Here is a 22,015-nt window from a genome sequence, read left to right as displayed (position 1 = left end):
TCAAATAAAAGTATAAAACATTAAAGATAACAAATAATAAAGTGTTTCCCCTTTACCATTTAGACCGGAAGTTCTACAGTACGAGGCAAGGACATTTATAAAAAGTTTGGTCTAAACTACAAGAATCATCACAAACTCATGTATCACTGGATAGGTGTAGCTACACCAGAGTGGTAAGGACTTAAAGCTAGCACCAGTTTATTCATTTTTTTAGAAACAAGCAAATTAGCTGCTAATACTAGTAATGTAGATCAATAGGAAATACCCTTTTCTAACAAAAAAGAAAATGATGTCAAAGATAGAAGAAAAAGTAAGAAAAAGGTGAAGAGGACACATATGCAAAATGCAGCTGGATGCTGTCAAGAGCACCTGACTGGGAGGCTGGCTAGCTGGTCTAGAGCCAGCCCTTCCATGAGTTCTAACCAACACCAAATTCTCTGGGCTATTCCCTTCTCAATAAAACTAGGACCATGCCTGGTGACTGTTTTCCCTATTTTTTCTCAAATCTTTGGAACTTAAATTATATCAAGTTGTCATCCCCACATTTAAGACATCAAGAGAATTCAATTTCAAGATTTCTACTAAGAATGCTATTATAAACTAAGAAAAAGTAGTCTTGCCATAATATTGACAGCTCTGGAGAATCCTATTGAACTAGTCGTTCTCTTCACAAGGACAAAACTTTGACATCTGACCTCCACGCGAGTCATGGAAGGGAGCTTATTTTAAATTCTGTCAGTCAGTATGGTCAACAACATGCCATGCCAGAGCCCCAAGGGGTTTTAAAATCCATCTGCTCCACAAAATGCAATTCCTAAAAATAGGAGGTCAATAGCTTCTATTATTGTTTGGGGTGCCAACCCATAAAGTTCAAAGGTCTCAGACACTGAGTGTTACTTTCATTAACTTCCCAATCACCACATCACCCACGGAACTTTATGAAGGGATATCATCCTGGCTCAGAGTTTTGTGGGAAAAGATAGACAACTTACTGCTTTTTTCTGCATTCAGATGCTTTCTCCACAGTGAAGTCAGGCAGGTTGACAAATCCATCCGCTTTTTCTGCCTGAAACACATGCATACCACATATATGAATCAGTGCCTTAGTCTAGCAGTTAGGTTATTGAGATTACATACAAGGAATAAAGAGAGCATAGATGAAATAAAGGAGCATCAAAAGACACCTTCCTGAATCAGCACTGGACTTCTCCTACATGCACATTTTATTAGAGAAGTGTGATAGTCTCCTGCAAAGTCATCTAGAACCTTCCATCAGTAGTAACATGGTGGCCATTGTATGGCACCCAAAGGACCTGCCCTGCCCCTTCCTCTCTTCCTAAGCCATCAGGGTTGCTTTCTGCTGAGCCTGTGTGCATCCTCAGCATCATTCCCATCCCACTACTCTAGAAAGCCACAGCCCATAAGATGGAATCTAATTGGCACTCCTATATGGTGGACAGAGGCTCGACTTTGGAGTTAGTAAACTGAGGTTTATATCATAGATCTACAACCTACTGGTTTTTATATTACTTAAATAAGTCCAGGTAAATAAAACACTTAATGGACACGCAACAAACATTATTTCCTCTCCCAAGTCTGTAGGAGGTTCCTTGGGGAATAAATCACAGAGTCAAAGCTGCTAAAATCTCAGCTCCATAACGGATCCCTAGGAGTTCTTTCTAAGCAGGAAAGACTGCAGAGCAAAGGGGCACCTTTGAGACATCATGTGAATGTCACTTTAAAACATCAATATTTTTACAGGAAATGTAATCATCCTTTCACCTCTCTAAGAATTTGTTACTTTTTACTATATGGATAAAATTTAACTGTACCACAAGGCAGTGGCTAGATTGCTTATCACAGCTAGACCTCGAATATGTTTCCATCTACAACTGGTGTTGAGTGGAGAAGCATAGACCACAGGACTAAACATAAATGAGAGTCAGTGGTCATTAGGAGAGAAGCAAAAATTGATTTTGAAAATACAATCTAAATTTTTAAAATCAGCTTGCGATCAAATTTGCACCATGGGTGCTCTTACTTCCCTTCATCATCTGTCTCTTTCTCTTATTGCCAACTAGAATGCAACTTGCACTCTTTTCTTCAGGAAACATCCAACCTTATGCCTGTCCCATCACTCCTCTCCTACATGAGTCAATGTATGTAAAATATTTCACTTGAAATGCTTTCTTCTTATAAGACTCAAAATGCAATTCTAAAGGGAACTTTTTGGATGGACACTAGACTTACCAGGGTGGTCACATCATAAGTTCCATAAGTGTCTAATCACTGCGTTGTGTACTGGAAATGACGTCCATGTTGCTAAATCCCGCCTACCTTTATGAGCCCTCACTTAACTGAACTCTATAACGGGTACTCCAGCCTGCCCCCTCCACCGTGCCCTGCCTCAATGCCTTGCTTTTCTGACAACACATTTCGGCTGCTCCCTTGCCCTCTAACTACTCCTTGATCTCCTTCTATGGGTCTTTTTCTCTGGTCCATTTCTTAAATGTCACTGTTTCTCAGATTTCTGACTGCAGACCTGTTCTCTTTTCATTCCACTTCTCTCTGTGGGAGATCATACACACTCCTCTGGCTGCATGTACCGCCATTATATACACATATCCAAATCTATACTTCAAACTGAGATGCAACCCAGAAATCCTATCTCAGGGACCAGTTGCCCAGTTTACCTAATCACATGGGTACTCCAGGGGCTCCCTTTATGGACTGAATATATTCCCCCAAACCCCTAGTGTGATTTGGAGTTGTAGCCTTTGGGAAGTATTTGGAGTTCTCCAAGTGGATGTGTGGTTTGCTCAGTTTTGCCCTGAAACTCCAGCACCATGGAAACAGGCAAAGTCTGAATTCTAAGCACAGCTGCCCATTCTCATGTCACCTTAGAACAGTTGTCACTAAATTCTGATGGCACACACAGACTTATGACTGCTAGAGAAATATGAATTATAGTCTCTAAAACACATGCCTAAAATCAATTGAGATGGAAAAAAAAAACATAAACCCAATTTCTAGTTCTACAGAGAAACAGTCTCAGACACGGCTGGTGGTCATGCAAAAGGAACGCAATGGAAGGAAATTGGGCAGTAATGAGCAAAACTGCATGGACCTTCTGACTCCACTGCTAAATATAATGATGTGCAATGACATGTGCAGTGCATTGGAGCATTATTTACAACAAAAAAGACTGTAAAGAATCTAAGGGCCTCTCATTGGAAGGGGGCAGGGGGTTAAATAAACTATGGCATCCACAGGCCAAAAATAATTATAAGAAAATGACATATGCACATGGGCAATCTCCAGGACATGACAAAAGAAGAAGCAACATACAGTGCCACAGATACAGTAGGCTAATTTTGTGGAAGAAAAACCGGGTATGCCTCAGTATACACACTTGCTTATAGCTACAAAAAGAATGAATGGAAAATGAAACAAAAGCAAAAACGGGGGAAGGAAGAGGGTAGAGGAATAGGGAGGAAAGCAAGACATATCTGGCTATAACGTGTAATATAGTGTTGACTTTGAAATTGGGGTAAATGACCTTTATTAATAAAACAAACCAAAAAAGAAGCAATTCCTAAAATTAATAAATAAATAGAAACCAATGAACCTAACTGAATATAAGCTTGGTGATGTAACCTCACAAATAATGACTACAAGGGACCACCGAGCACAGAATTTTGACTATACATAGTGGATATAACCTAAGACTTTTAAAGTGACATTGCTATTATTTTGTATATAGTTTTAGTAGTTTTTCCCTCTCTCCTTCCCCCCAAAATTGCATTTAATCTAAATGTCCCTTCCTCCCCTCCATAGGAGACAATCCACAATGACACTGCTTTGTTCTGTCGGATGTGCCCTCTTCCCTTTTGAAAAGGAAGTAGGCACATTACACACCAGGCAACCTACACTCTGCACATACTGCTGGCTACCAGGCACTGAGAAATAAAAAATAATGTTTTGTTTTGTTTTGTTTTGTTTTGTTATTAGCACTGGGCACTGAGAAATAAAAAATAATGTTTTGTTTTGTTTTGTTTTGTTTTGTTTTGTTTTGTTTGAGGTATCAGAAGCAGACCTGGCAGTGAGAATGCCTGAAGTCCTTTAAGAACTATAATCATCTTGACTAACATCTAATAACAGATAACAGTTATTGAGCGCTAAGCATAGTCCATTGAGGTAACACTATCGTAACCTTCAGAAGAAAATTAATCCACATCCCAGTGCCAGAATTTACAAAATGATCGGTTTCTGACTTAGACAACTACCAGATGGGCATTATAAAATGGGCAAGTTGTGTGGTATTATTGAAGTGATAGACATCTCAGACCAAAAGCCAGAACTCAGTTAAATAATTATAAATATGAGATTGAAAAGTGTCTTTAGTCGCAAGTAGGAGCTAAAATAGAAGAGAATTTGCAGTCAGTGGATGGCACAAAGAAAGGAACATGGATTTGGTATCAAGTGTCTGAATGTAAGCTACCTACTGTGTGATGTTATGCAGAGCACACAGTGAGAAAGCAGGTAGATCCAGCATCTCAAGATGAACTCAATTTCACATAGATGTATATAATACTGTTAAACTGTTAAAACTATTTTTAAAAAAAAACAAAACACTAAGGTTTCATTATTTCATTATCTAATAAGAATCGGACAAAGGAGTGAAAAGAAAGCAAAAGAGAAGGAACATCCCAGGAAGACAAAGGTGAAATAACGTAGGTTTTCCACTCTGTCCAATGTCAGCTGAGCCCTCTGAACAGCTGCTGTGTCTCTCAGCCTTCCCTGTCCTCTTTGCATCAGACTCATCACAAAAATAAATATTTTAACTTCTTTAGAGAACAAAAATGCCAGTAAGCTCACCATAGCCTTCATATATTACTTAGGGGATGTTTTTTTATTAAACTACTAGAGACCTGGTGCATGAAAATTCATGCACTGGAGGTGGGGGGGGGGGGGCGGTTCCCTCAGCCTGTCTTAACCCCTCTCACAGTCCAGGAGCCCTCAGGGGCAGGAGGTAACCCGGTGATCAGGAGAAGGTGACAGCCCTTCACACCTCTGCTGCTGCCACTGCCAGCAGCATAAACTTCAGTCAGCCCTTGTTACCTGAGCCTCAGGCAGCCCTGGGCAGCTGGGCAGCTGCCATCCAAGGCTTGGCTTTCCTGTGCCTTGGGCCAGCCCTGGGCAGCTGGGGGGCTAAATGGACTAGGTGCTACCATCTTTGAGGTATGGCAGTCAATTAGCATATTCCCTCCTTATTGGCTGTGGGCACTGCCATCTTTAAGGGCAGGGCAATTGATTAGCATATTCCATCTTTACTGGCTGTGGGCACTGCCATCTTTGCAAGGGCATGAGGGTCAATTAGCATATTCCCTCTTTATTAGATAGGATTCTTGCATTCGGTTTTATCCAACATTACCCTATGACTATGATGGGATTTTGACCAAATGATACTTATTCTCACAAATGTCTAGAAATTCTACATAGAAAACACTTGGCAAATGTTTCTTTGGCAAATAAACAGAAAGACCCAATTTTCTCCAGACTCCACAGATCCTGGCATTAATTATAAAAATGGACTGAAAACGGTGCTGATGGTAACTGTGACGGCCCTGAGGATGCTGAGGCTCTGACAAGAAGAGAAAAAGGGGCTCTGAGGGCAGCAGATCACTAGTAGCGGGTCCTGCTGGTGAACCCATCACTTCTCCACCTGTGCTGAGGTGCTGAAGATCACTGCCCCCAGAATGAGTCCTCTAGCAAGGACCATGGGACTTGGTGTGTACAGACCCCAGGTCCAGGCCCTAAGGAACAAAAACTCTGAGATGCATATATTTCCCGGGCTCTTAAGAGTCCCCCAGCAGATTGAAGCTTCAGTTATCCACAGTCCTAATCTGTTTGCTAAGGCGAGCTTCCTTAGCTAACTGTCTACCCTTTTTCACTTCCTCATTCCCTCAAGTACTTCCAGTATTACATCCCAAACAAACTACTGGCATCTAAATTCTCTTCTCAGGGTATGCTTCTGGGAAACCTGAACCAAAATGCCATTCCTTTCCAAGAAAAGGACTCTACTCATGGTTCCTACTCACAAAAGCCCAGCTGCTTGGCATCCTAAGCCCTCTTCATTATTTCCTCCTAAACATAACTCAAGGTTGACCACCTCACTAGCATATGAGGTGGTATTTAAGTGGTTGCTGGAAGCAACTGGCACTCTGTTCTGTGATTTGTAAATCAGTTCTCCTAGTTCTCCAATCCTACTTACATTCTTCATTCTCTCCCTATGAAGTCATATTTTAAATGAAATTAAGGTATGAGTGAACTTTCTGGTAATCTGGCACAAAAAGATGGTCACATCCTTCTGAAATACCATTTTCAAAAGAAATTAAGGTAGAAAGATCACAAGGTAAAAGAATCGTGTGTTACTGTCTATAATACAAAATTCTTAGCATGCAGGCCATTCAGGATCTGACCCTGTCCAATTTTATTTCCCACAGTCCTTTTGGAACCCTTAAAACCCCAGAACTAATTTTCACCTACTTAGGGATGTCTCTTCAACAGCATAGTCAAAAAAAGAAGAAAGCACTGAGTAGGAAGGAAATTTTTAAATGAATAAGAAGAAAATTGATTAAATCTCACTATTATAGAATAAACCACATCTTTCATCTAATAAAGTTCATCTACCATTCATGATTAGAACAGAAGTGGGGAAGAGTAAATAAAGGAACTCCACTTAAGGAAAGTAAAAAATCTTGTGCATTTGCTTTCAATATTAAAAATTTAGGAGAAATAAAGAATAAGTTTAGTTCTTTTAAAATCATGGTTAGTCAGTATATTGTAATTATATATATTTTTTTTTTATTTTTTTTTTTTTATTTCAGCGAGGGAGAGGGAAAGAGAGATAGAAACATCAGCCATGAAAGAGAATCATTGATGGGTTGCCTCCTGCCTGCCCCATACTAAGGAAAGCCCACAACCTGTGCATGTGCTCTGACTGGGAATGGAACTGGTGACCTCTTGGTGCATCGGTTGATGCTCAACCACTGAGCTACACTGACCAGGCATTAACACAATTTTTAAAGATGCTACTCCAAGAGTCATTATTTTCAGTAAAGGATGAAAACGCATTTGCCACCGTAAGTTTCATAAGCTTCAGAGTATAAAAACGGTGGTTAATGTGCTACTGATGGTATTGTCTCTCACAGCCACCCCTCTCCCCCAGTGACGGCTATTTCTCACAGTTCTGTTGAACAGACAGGAAGGAAGGCCCAGATAGGTTGGCGCGTTGCCTGAGGTGTGAAGGCTGCAGCATCAGGTAGAACCTGTCCTCCTGATTGGAACCCAGGGATACCTTAGAGCATGTCATTTCCTTGTGTCTTTTGGGAAGACGTTGTTTCAAACAGATTCCCTTACATTCTGACTCCTTTAAAATGTACTCAAGCCCTAGCCGGCTTGGCTTGGTGGATGGAGCATCGGCCTGCTGACTGAAGTTGTTCCAGGTTCGATTCCGGCCAAGGGCACATGCCTGGGTTGCGGGCTCGATCCCCAGTGGGGGATGTGCAGGAGGCAGCTGATCGATGATTCTCTGTCATCCTTGATGTTTCTATATATCTCTCTCCTTCTCCCTTCCTCTCTGAAATCAATAAAGAAATATTTTAAAAATTAAATAAAATGTACTCAACTTTCAAGAATTTCTGCTGCATAGCCTCCTTTTGAAGTATGCTATCAGGGAGGCTAGCGCCAGAAGCAAGATGACAGATGAGATTATCAATGAGCTGGTCTGTGGGAGCAGCTGGGTCTTTGCCCCTTACAGAACGTGCTCCAGAAGGATGATAAATCCTCATGTAATGGCTTCTCAGAAAAATCCTCAAATCCAATCCAAAGCTCAGCTCATCCCAGGGACCACTGCTCATGCTATTGCTTGAGAAATGTACACTCAGCCCTCATCACTCAGTCATGAGTTACCTGAACTCTCCTTCCAGGTTAGCAAGCACTGTGCTGAAGAATCCCACAGGGCTGTCTAGCTGACGCCCCTGTCTGATGCCTTACAATCAGCCTTTACTCAGGGTCAGGAGGCAACTTTTAGAATTTCAAGCACAGGAGAAGCCACTGTTGCCCAAAGTAACCGTAGCTGGTGTCTGAAGACCCTTACCACAATTCTTCTGCCTCCTGAAATCACAATATGATGTAAGCACATTCTACCTAAAGCATAACCAAAATTGCCTTTCTCTGTATGCAATTCCTTTGATCTTTTTTATGTTGTTTTAAGAACCATGTGATCTTCTCAAAGACTCTCTGAATTTTGTAGAGATAATGTTCTTGCCACAGGATACTTGTAAGGAAATGGATGCAGAGAGACACATCACTGACCAAAGGGTTTACAGCTGCATAAGAAAACGCAGAACTAGAATCCAGGTGACATTTCTCCTTTATACCATGCTAACAAAATCCACCTTCCTGCCTGCTAGCTTAATAGAGTGACTAAGTTATAAATACACACATATGTACACGATATGTGTATACACATATTAACATTTATATGCATATATTAATAGTTATACAAACATGTTTATAGGTAAGTTAAATGCGTATTGCTTTATATTTTAGTATATGTGTGCTTCTGTATGCTACCTGCTGTTAGCTATTTTAAAAGATATTAGGCCCAACTGGTGTGGCTCAGTAATTGAGCACTGACCTATGAACCAAAAGGTTTGATTCCTAGGTTAGGGCACATACCCAGGTTGTGGGCCGATCCCCAGTGAGGGGGCGTGCAGAAAGAAGGCAGCCAATCAATGATTCTCTATCATTGATGTTTCTATCTCTCTCCCCCTCCCCTTCCTTTCTGAAATCAAGAAAAAAAATATTTTTTAAAAGATTTTAGAATAAAAGGTATTTCAGATTTTAGATTCTATGGATTGATAAACTATAATAAATCTATATGTAAGACAGCGTTTAGACATGATGTTTGGATATATATGTATTGCCATGGAAATACATTGAGAATGTATTGCATAGGGAGAAAATCAAGTTACATTATGCACAGTATCATTTATTTTTGGAAAACAGCAACGAAGTTTGGAAATGTCACAAAATGTTTTCAGTGACCACACCAAGGGGGTAGGAACATGACTAACTGAAACAAATAGATTATCTTAATTCACTTATTTATTTCTGTCCATTTGCCTCCCTATCTTTTTCATTTTGCTTAAGTACATGTTCCAGCTTTTCTAAATGAACACATATCGTTATGCAATATTTTTAAAAACAATTTTAAATTCATTTAAATGTTCAAGAAACAAGACACGATGGATTGCACCAAGCAGAGACAGAGTCAGACAAAAGTTGTGGTATCACCAGGGAAAGCACTAGCACTGCCCACCGGAGACAACAGGCTCTCGGCATCCCCGGAGTGGGCAGCCCAGCCACTGCTGTGCAGCAGGAGGGTGGGCCTGGGACACAGCCAAGCCCACGTCCTTCGCTTTAGCACCATCCCCCAAAGCAGCAAGCATGTCCTTGCCTCCGGAGAACGAGCCAAGACCTGAGGGATGGCATAGTTGCGGTGTTTCACAATTACTTTTGAAACGTTTGGGAAAAAACATAAAGGAAAGCAAATTGGCAACATAAGCAATTGCTCCCACATTCTATGAATTTAGCAAGTAGGAGTCACTAGAAACTGCCTGCCTCAACAACAGACTGGCCTGCTCATAAAACTATGATGGGAAACCATTATTTTAGAAATGCATTCTGGGAACTACCAAGGAAAATAAATATCAGGACACAGGGATAGCATCATAGACAACCTACAGATGAAGGCAAATGGCCATTTCCAAGACTGTCTCCGCATACCTGCAATGATAATGAGGGAAGTAATAGAATGTTAAAGGTCCGCCATCACTCCTGAGTTCAGACTTTAAGTGAACTGCTCACTGACAGCTGCTAAAGCATCATTCTGCCCTATGTGATCCCTATGTCCAAGTTCTCAACACCTTGCCTCTGGTGTAGGATGCCTCAAGTTTTCAGTTTCCATTCTAGTTCAGGAGTTCATGGCCCAAGGCCTGTGTTTTGTCACCCTCTCCCACTGGCCTGCAGAAAGCTCCTTTATTCTCCAACATCTCCCATGAATGAGTGCTACGTTCATATTTTCACATGCCAATTTCATTAGGTCAGCTTCTGATCCAAGAATATAGGATCCAATCCACATCCCTGCACTGTATGCGTCAGGCCCCATTCACTGCGCCTGGCTCACCTCTACATGTTCTACAGTTGAAACCTGGGTGAGGAGGGTGGGGGAGTAGGAGAGATATGGGTCAGGAAACTCTCACAAGCCAGTAAATGGATTTATAATCTATCCTAGGGGTAAGGGAAAACAATTGTGTGGATTTCAAACCCAGGATTTTAAACAGCATGAATTTTTACGGCTATTAAACTTGAATCTGCTTTTGTACGACTTGGAATACATTCTTGTGTGCTGTATCACACGTAAGCATGTAATATGAGGTGAGAAAAATGGCAGATGAGTGTCTGGACTTGGCCTTTCTCAAGGAAGTCTAGCTAGTACTGTTTGAAGCAGCAAAGCATTGTGAAAAAAGAAGGTTTGCCACGAGTCAATTCCTGGGTGACAGCAATAACAAAAAAACAAAAACAAAAATGCTGAGAGAGGGGAGGAGTCGGTGGTCTCCCAGGCGCTGTCAGGGAACAGTAGAGACAACTAAAGGGGTCCCATGAGGTCACTTGGGCTTTCTCAGGAGAATGACCCTAAATTTCATTTCTAGAGTTGTTCTCTCAGAGCCCTATGGAAGGAGGAAATGAGGTGTCTAATCGTGTCGCCTGCGTGCAGTCAGATTTGCATATGGCAACCATCCTGGGCTAAAGATATTGCTCTATGACACAGTCACAGAATTAAGGAGCTGGAAAGGTCCTTCCATCACCTACCACTAGTTTAATAAAATAATTCCGTTGCCAGGTAACAACACATTTATTCTCTGTTCAATGTTGCTGATCTAACTCTATTCAAGTGCAGGATTTGCTACCTAAATATCACTCTATATGCATTTGCAAGAGGCCCGAGGTGCTTGAGTATGTCTGATGCTCTCTCCTCTTCCTCTTTCTAATCCTGCCTCAGCCAAAACTACTGCTCCCTGTGGAGGCACGAGATTCCTAATGCCCAAAATAGTAATTCATTGCTTGAGCCCAATGAGCTGACGAAGCCAAGTAAACAAATCCGTGACTGTGTGCTGTTCAGCAGGGGCTTCCTTTCAATTCTATAAAGATTAGGACAGCACCCGGGACGTCTCTGCTGAATAATTTGATCGGATGAGAAAATGAATGCCACGTTTCTATCTGAGCGTTGCTATTCCCCACAGATGCGCCATTCTCCACCAGCACCCAATCCTCCCAACAACCTCTGGGAATTCCTGGGGAGCTATTAAAATGGAAATCAGCAAGTCCTCTCATTTTATAAAAGATACAGACTCTCACTTGCCACAATTACCTAAAAGCAAAAGCCTAAAATAATATAAAACAAGAGTTTGAAGTTCAGTATTTGTTTAGGAAAAATCCCTTAGGATAGCAGGTGAGACCCCAGTTCCAGGTGCCCTAATTTGGGTTAAAAAAAAAAAAAGAAAAAAGAAAGAAAGAAAGAAAGAAAGAAAGAAAGAAAGAAAGAAAGAAAGAAAGAAAGAAAGAAAGAAAGAAAGAAAGAATGAATCCAGGAGGGCAGAAGAAAAGGAGATGGTGGAAGATTGCATGTTTATCAAGGTGACTCTTTGTGAACCTCCCAAATCTTTGATCAAGTTGTTAAAACTCACAAAAGGCTTGAGGAAATATATTTTCATAGAACTTAAAGAATTTTATAGCATGTTTTGCACAGGGGCGCCAGAGGGGGGTACAGAGAGAAATACAAGAAGAATGCGTACTCCACCTCATTAGAATTGGATTTGAGTCCAGTTCAACCAATTCCTAACAGAATGGGTGCCAGTGGATTAGTTAGTGGTCAATGAATGTAAATTTATCAACTAAAAATTTTGCCCACAAACCATGCACAGAACTTATTTTACATTTATAAAATTGCATGCTCTAATACTCTGTTGCTTGCTCTACGGAATATACAAGTTACTTTTAAAGAATGGTGTCATATAAAAATAATTGTCCTGGCTTAAGTAATTCCTAACTTTTCCTTAGCTGATCAAAGGATACCCATTGCTGATCTTCACTTTACCCCCAAAACAAACTCAAGCTTTGCCAAGATTAGCCATTGGCTACTCCGAGGTTAATGGAGAGGATTAGCACACTCATTCAAATCTTCAACAACATCATTTTCAAAATGTCTCAAGCCAGAAAGGATCAGCACACCTTCTAACCATAACTTTATTCCTCCCCCTTTCCAAACAGAAAACTAGCCTGTGGAGAAAACCACAAAAGCACACTGCCTCAGAATGAGAGATCAGACAACTCTCCTATCAAGATTGTCCAAGCATAATTTCATACCATCACTGAGCATGCCAAAGAACAAGACACAACAGTCACCAACGCAGCGCTGGCTCACAGGTTAGCAATTCCAAAACCAACCCGTCTAATAAAGAAGGTCAGAGGAGAAGATAGTCAAGGAGGAGAAATGAAAATAGGGTCTGTGGACTGGCACCCCTAATAGTTCTTAAATTTGAGTCTCTTTTTTGTAGAGACTTTAACAGTGTATTTCCCATATCCAATGCTGTCCACGTAAATCCTGAGATGATTGGAATCTCTCATAGAATAGTAACACTCATAGACACGGAAAGTCTCCCTCGTAACGACATGCATTTGGATGGCCTTCTCCAACCAAAGCTAAGTCAGCCAAGCAGCGTGGCTTTCTCTTCCGTACAACACAGGAGAATGGCCTACATGTGTATGGAACCAGAAATGGTTTCTAGAACTTGTTTATTCGCTCTGGTCCAAGTCCCAGAAATTTAAAAAAAAAAAAAAAAAAGTAACTTTCCCAATGGGATCATGGGCTCAACAAGGATCTTCAGCTCAGCCGTGGTGGTGAGAGAGGCTGGGGCTGGGAGGGGGAGTGGACTCACCAGTTGATTGCTGTACCAGTAGAGGGAGGACGCCTTCAGCACCACCCAGACCTTCTTCCATTTGTTGCTCAGGAAAGTTCCTTTCTCCTTCTTCTTGTAGAGCCACCCTTGGCAGTCCGCGTGGCCCAGGTCTTTACACGATATCCTCCTCCGGCTCATTGTGAAGAAACCTGCAATGGTTACATGGAAAGATGGTCACGTATCACCCCGACGAATATGACAGAGAAAGGAAACTTCATTGTTTACCTCCTGGGAGTTGGGCTCTTTTTCAACCAAGATTTATGCAAAGTAGATGCAAAACAAAAAAAAACAACAACAAAAAGTCATTTATCTCTTCTATTTTTAAACATTCACTTAGTGCTTAGAAGGCACAAGACAGGACCCAAGAAACAGTGAGACTGGCATGCAGGTGTTAGTCTAAGACTGTTATTAAACACGAACAAGTGGAGAAATTCAAATCCTGAGGCTGCTTGGCACCTCGTGGCACAGACAGAGCGCCTGTCAGCAGTAACAGCGGTGGTTACGCAATTGGCAGGAAAGGGTTAATGCCCACCAAACACACAGCCACTTCCTGACCCTGTGCCAGGCTCTCAAAGCCCTCCTGACACCCCACAGGAGGTTAAGCCAAAGGAACAGCATGCCGGCAATTCTTAACACCGACCCCCAAATAACCCACATTAATCTCCCGTTCACCCCCTGATAGGAACAGTAAGACAGACAGAAAGCTGAGCCCAAAGAAGACAGCCAAGAGAAAGAGAAACAACGTGCAAAAGGGGGGTGAGCAGACAAAAGAGATCTCATTACCTTGAGTTTTCCTTCCCGGCTTCTGACGAAGGGGAACCTGCTGAAAAGGCAGGAAGGGAAGAAAAGAGGAAATCTCTGATTGTGTTGTAACATTTGTAAAGAGAGAAGGAGGGAGGAGGTGGCAGTGTTTGTGAGCAGGATGGAGCTAAAAAAAACCTCTCCAGGCAGAGCGGAGGGGAGCTATGGCTGAGGCACAAAATGTGCTAATTAGAATCAATAGACATTAGCTGAACCTGAAAAAATGAAAAAATAAAAAAATAAAAAAAGCAGGTAACACGTTTATCACTAATGTTTCCTGTTTCCACCCACAGGCAGCCTTCTCACTATCACTTCAGCTATGACAGGACACTGCTCATTGAAGTTCTTAAAAATATGTGTCTATTTCCTTTTTATTTTTTTGTGAGAGGAGAAAAATATCTGCATCCATCCTGCTTCGCTTCTTGCAATTTCTAAGTAACAGTTATTTAAATTAACCTGGAAGATAATCATTGCAATCTCACAATACTACAGGTTTGCCATGCATGGTCCAGCTACCACATAGGGTTACAGCCAAACCACAGGAATTAAATATCCCAGAAAAGAAATGCCACAGTCTCTTTGGTAGCTCTAAGTTGCCATCAAAGCCTCCTTCTCAGGGAAGTTTTATCTACAGGCAAATTTAAATTGCTTATCTGTCTTAAGTCCCCGTGAATAATTCTCACATTCTAAAAGATCAATAGCGACTCCTGATTTATAATAGTTCTGCAAATACTCAAATCAGGCTTAAGGCAAAAATCTGAAATACACATTTTCATTCCACATTTTAAACCATTGGTGTAAATCAGACTTTCAATAAAAATAGAAAACAAACAAACAAAAACTGGTCTTCTTTGTGTGTGTGAGTGGGTGGGTGGGTGTGGGTGTGTAGAAAGAAAGACATTTAGATTAAAGGGTTTCTTCTTTTTTTCCACAATATCTAAGCTGAATTTACTTGGGTTTAAATGACAGATTTTTATGCTAACAAGTAAAGAAGTTGAAAAAATTGTACATAATTGAAAAGCAGTTCTACAAGTTGGTAGGCCACCTTATTATAACATTTTATATCATTCCAGATGCACCTGGCTAGTATTCTACATATCTAAGTATTGATCCAATAATTTTTATATATGGTTCCACTATACATTTAAAAAGAGAATATAATATAGTGGAATTAGGATGGGATTTTTTTTAGCCTGAAATCAATTCATGACTGTCATAATTAGCAGCTGTTACCCGGGAAAAATTCATTTATCACGCAGAACCTACTTCCGCATTTGTAAAATCAAGATACTCATAATTCCAATCCTAAGGTCTCATAATGTTTAATAAGACTGTATGTGAAAATATCCTGAAAACTAAAAATCATTATATGATTACACGTAACATAACATTAAATGATTATAGATATAAACAAATACTTGATGTATAATAAACAGAAATTTCACATTAACTTTTTAGTAAAACTTGTATTTCTTTCAGCAACAATGATGAAGTTAAAGTGCTTAAATTATATTTTCTGGAAAATCACAAACTGACTTTTTATTTTACAAGTGTTAGAATAAAATTTTATCCCCAAAGAAATTAATCATCCTTGTGGCGGGGGGCGGGGGGAGGAAGAATATAACAAAGCAATAACTGTCCTAAATTTAGTCAGAAATAGACATGTTGCAGATAAGACACGTGACTAAACTTCAGGCATGTTATCACATCAAGGTCCTAGTCTCATCTCCACTTCACAAAATATCTCCCACACTGACCTGCATCCTGGTCTGAAATCCCCACCATCTCCTCGAATGGCCTCTTGGGCCTTTTTTATATGCAGTTCTCTGAGATCAGTAAAACCAATAGTAGCTATTAACAAAATATTTTAGACCAAATCAGTACATTATTTGGAGAGCTAACACTTATCCAGGAGTCAGGACGAAGGGCAAGGGAGTAAATTTGGATAGTGGGAGTGATTTGAAAGTGGTGGGTCCAGAAGAGGCTAGCGAGTACTCCAGACCAACTAAGAACTAAAGCAATAGAGGGGAAAGGGAGCTAGCTGTACAGAGAGGTTCCTAGAGGGTTCTGGCCCCAGACTGACAAGGTGAAACTGCATTACTAGAGCTCACCGAAAAAGAGCAGCTTTAATAAGAACGAGAGAGAGAGAGAGAGAGAGAGAGAGAGAGAGAGAGAGAGAGAGAGAGAGAGAGAGAGAGAGAGAGAGAGAGAGAGAGTCACAAGAGGAATGCTATAGGATCTGTGAAGGGAACCAATGACTCTCCTCCACCCATCCCTTATGAACGCCTTAGTGCTGGTTCTAGAGACAGCCCCAAATCAAACTGTATGTAGCCTTTGTCTCAATCTTGCCCAAGACTAGCCCTTGGTCTGCACTAGATTCTTGTGCCTAGGCTGTATAAGAAGTGGGAGCTCTAAGCAGAACAATACCTATAACAGGGTGATCACCCAACATCAAGAAAGTGCTTTATTTAGACTGTTTTAAAGGGGTGGAGGGGGGTGTGTAGAGGAGTTCAGCCATTGGGTCAACTCTCCTTAAGAGCACTTCTCTTAAAGTAAATTATTTCACAATCTGCAGTAACTGTAGAAACCATTTCCCCAGTGAGAAACAGACTGAATATTATAGAAATAACAAATTACAGGGAGTTTCAGTTTCACTTGAGGTATAGGAATTTGAAACCTATATTGGTTGACATCAAAAAATGAAAACAATCTTGAGAACTTTAGTGAGCTTAGATACATCTTACCCCTCACAACAGGAAGTGGAACTGGCGAACTAGTCAGTTTCAAAAAGATCTTACATGTGGTTTTTTTCAGTGAGAGAGTGAAAAAAAGAAAAAAAAAAAGGCGAACACTGGTTGAGCATGTTATGAGATAGTTTTTTAACAGGGGAATTACATAAAGCTTATACATATATAATTTTTGCCACATGGCAGGCACTGACCTCACTCTTTCTCATAACAATAATCCAGAGCCTATTAAAATATTTTTATCATACTATTTTCTTACCATTGGAATGTTATGGGTAAAATTTGAAAATTACTCTAATTTGCCTTCACTTGCTTCTAACGTTGGGGGTAAGCTTTTCTTTTAAATACATTTCTTCTTTTGATTGCAAAAGAGTACTTTTACTTTTCAAGATGGTTAAAACATCATTAGGTCACTAATCACTCAAAACACAAGCATAAAAAGAAACCAGTACAAAATATAAAAAGGGACCTCTTTTGGTATTGAATGATGTTAACACCCAGGATAATTATTACATTGACTGTGAATATATATAGTAATTTGTTAAATATTGCAGGCATAAATTTGCCCTCATGCTATATTAAAATTAACGGTAAGACGGTTCATCATGACATCAAACTTCATAATGATATTGGTATTTAGCAAAATTATACAGTGATATGCTGCCAAATGGGTACTGATTTGTAACATTTAGCTAATTTCCAGGGTGTAAAGCTTCACATTTCTGTCAATTTCAAGCTACCAATACTTTAACCAAGCCACAAAATTTCCTATATATTGTAGGGCCAGGCCAACATCAGTTGATACAGCTGTTAGGGATATTTACCCACAACACTTTCCCCCACAAACATCTTTACTCCTTCCTAGAAAATTAAACTGAATTTTTAAAGGGAAATTTAAAGCTTTTAATTATTAAAATTTTGCCTTTGAAAATACATGAAAAACTTGCTTAATTTTTTCTGAAGACTACCTACCTAAAATATTACTTAATAGATTAATATTTTATAAAATATCTATTAGTGGGAAATGGAGAGAGATAATAGACAGTCTAATCATAATAGCAATAGAAAACACTGACAGCTAAGAAATATACATAAAGCTTATACACATATAATTTTTGCCACATGGCAGGCACTGATCTCACTCTTTTCATAAATTCTGGGGCTGAATTCTCATATTTGTGGCTTAGGTGCTATGTTTTATTTCCACTTTATAGGAAAGATAATTGAAGCAAATGGAGTTTTAGTATTTTGCCCAAAGTCACAAAAGTCAATGGAAAAACACAAATGTTTATTTTGAGAATAAAACTTACAAAAGTAGTAGTTTGATAAGAGGTTTGCTTGTGTTGTCAGTGTGGTATAAAGGAGTAGGACAGGGAAGCAAGACTAGAGTCCAAGGGGAAGCTGAGTGCAATGGCACTTTCTACATAAAAGAGAAAAAGAAGAAATAAAGAAAGGACGACTGGGAAGAAAAAAGAGACAGGAGAGAAAGATCTAAAAGAGAGGAGCAAAAAAAGGGAGTGGGCACAGGGAGAGGAAGGTGAGGAGGGGGAGGAAGAGAAAGAGGAGGAGGAGGAAGTTAGAACATGTATAGTGAGAGAGAGCAAAATGACAGGGAAAATCTTGGAGTTTCTAGCTCAAATATTTGAACAAATGACAACACTATAGAGAGTATAATTTTATATTATACTCTGAAGAAATAAATAAAAACATATATATATATATATATGTTTAGTAGTAAGCATATTGAGTTTGGTATACACATGCAGCACACAAGTGGAAATAGTATATATAGTATTTAAGGGTCAAGGGATTTGGAGAAAATCTGGAATAAAGATATAATATTGGGAATCATCAGTATACAGAGAGTAGAAGTCTTGAGTTTGTATAAGATCACCAAGATGTGGAAGATCAAAGGACAGAAGTCAGAATCCAAAGGCAGATCAATACATTGCCCAAAAGCAGTAGAAGAGGTGAGTCCAAGGAGACTGAGCAAGAGCAGCCACTGAAAAACCAAGAAAATCCAGAGAGGGATTATCATGGGAGTGAGAGAGAGACTCAAGAGAAAGGTGGGTCCAAACCATCAATGCTGCCAGGATAAAGGAGACAGGAAAAGTTCATTAGAGATCTTGACAAAATAGCTTCATTGTCAAGGTGGGCTAGGAGACCAATTCCAGTGGGTTGGGGATGAAGGGGAATTGAAGAAATAAATACAGTTTGAAAGACTCTTTGTCAACAATATTCAGGCTTAAAAAAATTGATTTCATGTAAAATAAAGTTATCTTCAAATTTTTAATTTTTTGTTCTGTCTTAACATTTTGTAAAATCTTTAGAATTTAAAGTTGCAGAACTGTGAATGGAAGGGCTCTCTCTCTCTCTCTCTCTTTTTCTCTCTCCTCACCCCCCCCCCCCAACCCCCAGTTTGGAATTTACTTCCACTTGGTGTGTTACCAGTCCTACAATTGTGTCCTGAGGCTCTCATGGAGAATCTTGGGATACCCAGTCCTAGACCTAGCTGGTATCTGGGTTCACTTCCTGATTCAGAGACTGTCTCTGTCACCTCTCTCCCTAGGCCCTGAGGTGTTAACCTAAGCCATGATTTGGTAAGCGTTTTAATCTTTCGCCCTTTCACAAGTGGGGGAGCCCCGCTTACCATTGTCACCAGGAAGCAGCTCTCCTCACATGAGCGGAGCATTTTTCACGCCCTAGCCTTGGCCAGGAGGAAACTCCTTCCTGTCTCCAGTGGAGGCAATCAGCAGACCCACAGCTTCAGTCATGCTTTACTCCACACAGAGATGATCACCACATTGTTGAGCCTAATGGTGCTCTTTTGGTTTCCTGCCTCCCTTTGCCTATCATTGCTCTATGTTCATCACTGCTCTATGTTCGCGACAGAGTACATTGTGAAAATGTGAACTCACAGGACCATTACTGAATGGAAACCAGTCATTTCATTTGTAAGGCCCCATCTTGCAATCACAACCCCTGCCCACAGCAGCCTCAATATGCCTCCAAGACATCTGTGCATTTCCTCTCCTGGTTCCTTCAACTTTTTTCTGTCCTGCAGAAATGCCAGGCACTTCAGCAACTTCATACTTTTGAATATTTTATTCCTTTCCCCTGTTTCCCTATTTTGCATCTGGTTAATGCTTAGTTATCCTGTTAGACCCAGATCATATGCCACCTCCACCAGGAGGCTTTCTTGGATTTTTAGAAGGCAGTTAGTCTTTATATTATTCTTATTATCACCCAATGCTGTTTATTATAGTCACTGTAATAATTGACATATTGTCTCCCAAAGATTGTCATAGTAGGTACCATTTTTATCTTCCTTTTCACAAATGAGGAACTTTATCTTGGTGTGGATAAGTGACTTCCTCTCCAATCACACATAACTATCAACAGAGCCAAGAATGGGCCTTGGGCCAGTCAGACTCCTAGCCCTATTGTGGAACTCTGTGTTACTCTGCTTCTGATGTCTGTACCCCCACAGTGCTTTGCTGATGTCTCCGAAATGAATATTATAATTTATTTGTTTTTATATCTGCGTGGCACGTACATATCAATAGTAGTAACATTATACACCCAATGGTCCAACCCCGAACCGGTGTATGATCTCAGATGGTCCCTTTCCCCTATCTCACACATTTACTCAATCATGTTGCATCTTAAAGTTTATCAAATCTCTTTTCAAATCTGTAACGTAATGACAATAAATGTTTATATTCAATGATTGATCAAGACATCAAGAGAGAATTGATGGTCTTGAACTTGTCGTTACTTCCAAATCTAGCACCTAGCCCAGTGCCTGACATGGGTGGAGATTTAACAAAGGTCACTCCATGAATATTTCCCAAAGGATTTACTGTGTCTCACGTCCATCTTTACTTTACGTGATGCCTTAATAGTGGTGTCTGCATGGGTGGAGATTTACCATATAGCTGAAGAGCCATCTACTGCTTGATTATTCCGAGATTATAAATGCCTTCCCTCATAAATAACATCAGTAGAGTTAAGCAATATAAAAGTTGGTCCAACACCTTTCTCACCTCCAAAGCAGCGCACACCAGAGAAAAACCCCTGGGGTTGACTGACACTCGCTTTGAACCCACCTGGGGAATTGAGCCTTGGTGTTTCCTTGAAGGCGAAATGGACTTGTACCAAACAAATCTCTACTTCGATCTAAACTACGATTTCCTCAAAAGCCACAGTAGCTTTCTCCAGCATCCTGTTTTAACCATATCCTTCAACTACTAAGAATCTGGAACCCAAAAATAGAAATGCACGGGCTGGAGAAAGCTACTGTGGAAGGAGGGACTGAGTTTTTGCAGCGATGGCTAACAGGCCCCTACCCAGATGGGCTGCCATGCGCCTCTTGCGTGAAGTCCTACCTGAGATTTAACAGCACATGTGTCGTTAAATGGCCTGAGAGCCAGCCCTGCACAGGCCTATCACAGCAGCACTGGCTCAGCCAGTTCAGCACGGGCTTTTGTTGATGTAGCTTAAAAAACAAGCTGCCACAATCTCAGCGGCTTTGAATTGATTGAAAGAAGTGAAAATATATATTCCTCCCTTCATCTCTGAATATCATCACATCCCTGAGGCACACACCATGGCATGGAGAAGGAACAAGGGGCAGAGCAGGTGCCAATGGTGGCTGGCATCCTATCTGGCTTATTCACTCATGCAGGACACATAAAGACCAGGCACCGAGTCATGTTCTGTGAGGAATGAAGCAGGACTTTCTTGTGAGGCAAACACAAAAAGTACCGGTGTGCTGTTAGACTGCTCACGCCAGCGATGGCAGCTCACGCCAGGCACCGGCAGGTCAGCCAACCACAGGGCTAGAAGTGCGAGTCCCCGGCAGTCAGAAAGCTGGCCCTCCGGAGCGTGAACACCCAGCCAAGTCACCACGATTGACACGCAGTGCCTCTGTTTCAGGGAAACGCTATCACTTGACATTTTCTTTTCAGGCGCTATTTAATGGGGGAGTTTTATTGAAAGGAATTCTTGAGCAAACACTGTCATAAAGTTTTGATCTAAGATCATTCTGACATCTCTTCCCCACGAGAGCCATTGTCAGAGGGAGAAATCTCAGACGCTGAAGGGGGAAGAATTATGTACAACAGTAAAGGAGATAATGGGCCGCATCCCCTTGGAGCCTGTCAGCTTTAACTGCCTTTCTTACCGGAGATCTGCTGCTAAAATCTGAGACCAGGGAACATATAGATATATAGATATATAGATATATAGATATATAGATATATAGATATATAGATATATAGAACACACACACACACATATATATATGTTATATATATATATATTTATTTTTTATTTTTTATTTTTTTTACAGAGAGGAAGGGAGAGGGATAGAGTTAG

General features: G+C 40.5%; 1 protein-coding gene across 1 annotated transcript in view; it reads right to left on the bottom strand.

Moving 5' to 3' along the window:
• IPCEF1 (interaction protein for cytohesin exchange factors 1) overlaps positions 1-22,015 on the bottom strand; it is an 80,210-nt gene that overhangs the window by 39,865 nt on the left and 18,330 nt on the right. The window contains exons 3-5 of the mRNA XM_036413844.2: positions 13,872-13,911; positions 13,068-13,237; positions 993-1,066 (exon numbers count right to left, since the gene is read on the bottom strand). Coding sequence (XP_036269737.1) covers positions 993-1,066; positions 13,068-13,237; positions 13,872-13,911 — 284 coding nt within the window. The remainder of the gene's footprint in view (positions 1-992; positions 1,067-13,067; positions 13,238-13,871; positions 13,912-22,015) is intronic.

Source organism: Pipistrellus kuhlii, unplaced genomic scaffold, assembly GCF_014108245.1.
Source record: "Pipistrellus kuhlii isolate mPipKuh1 unplaced genomic scaffold, mPipKuh1.p scaffold_m20_p_5, whole genome shotgun sequence".
In the NCBI taxonomy this organism is placed as follows: domain Eukaryota; kingdom Metazoa; phylum Chordata; class Mammalia; order Chiroptera; family Vespertilionidae; genus Pipistrellus; species Pipistrellus kuhlii.
This window is presented reverse-complemented; position numbering and strand designations above follow the sequence as displayed.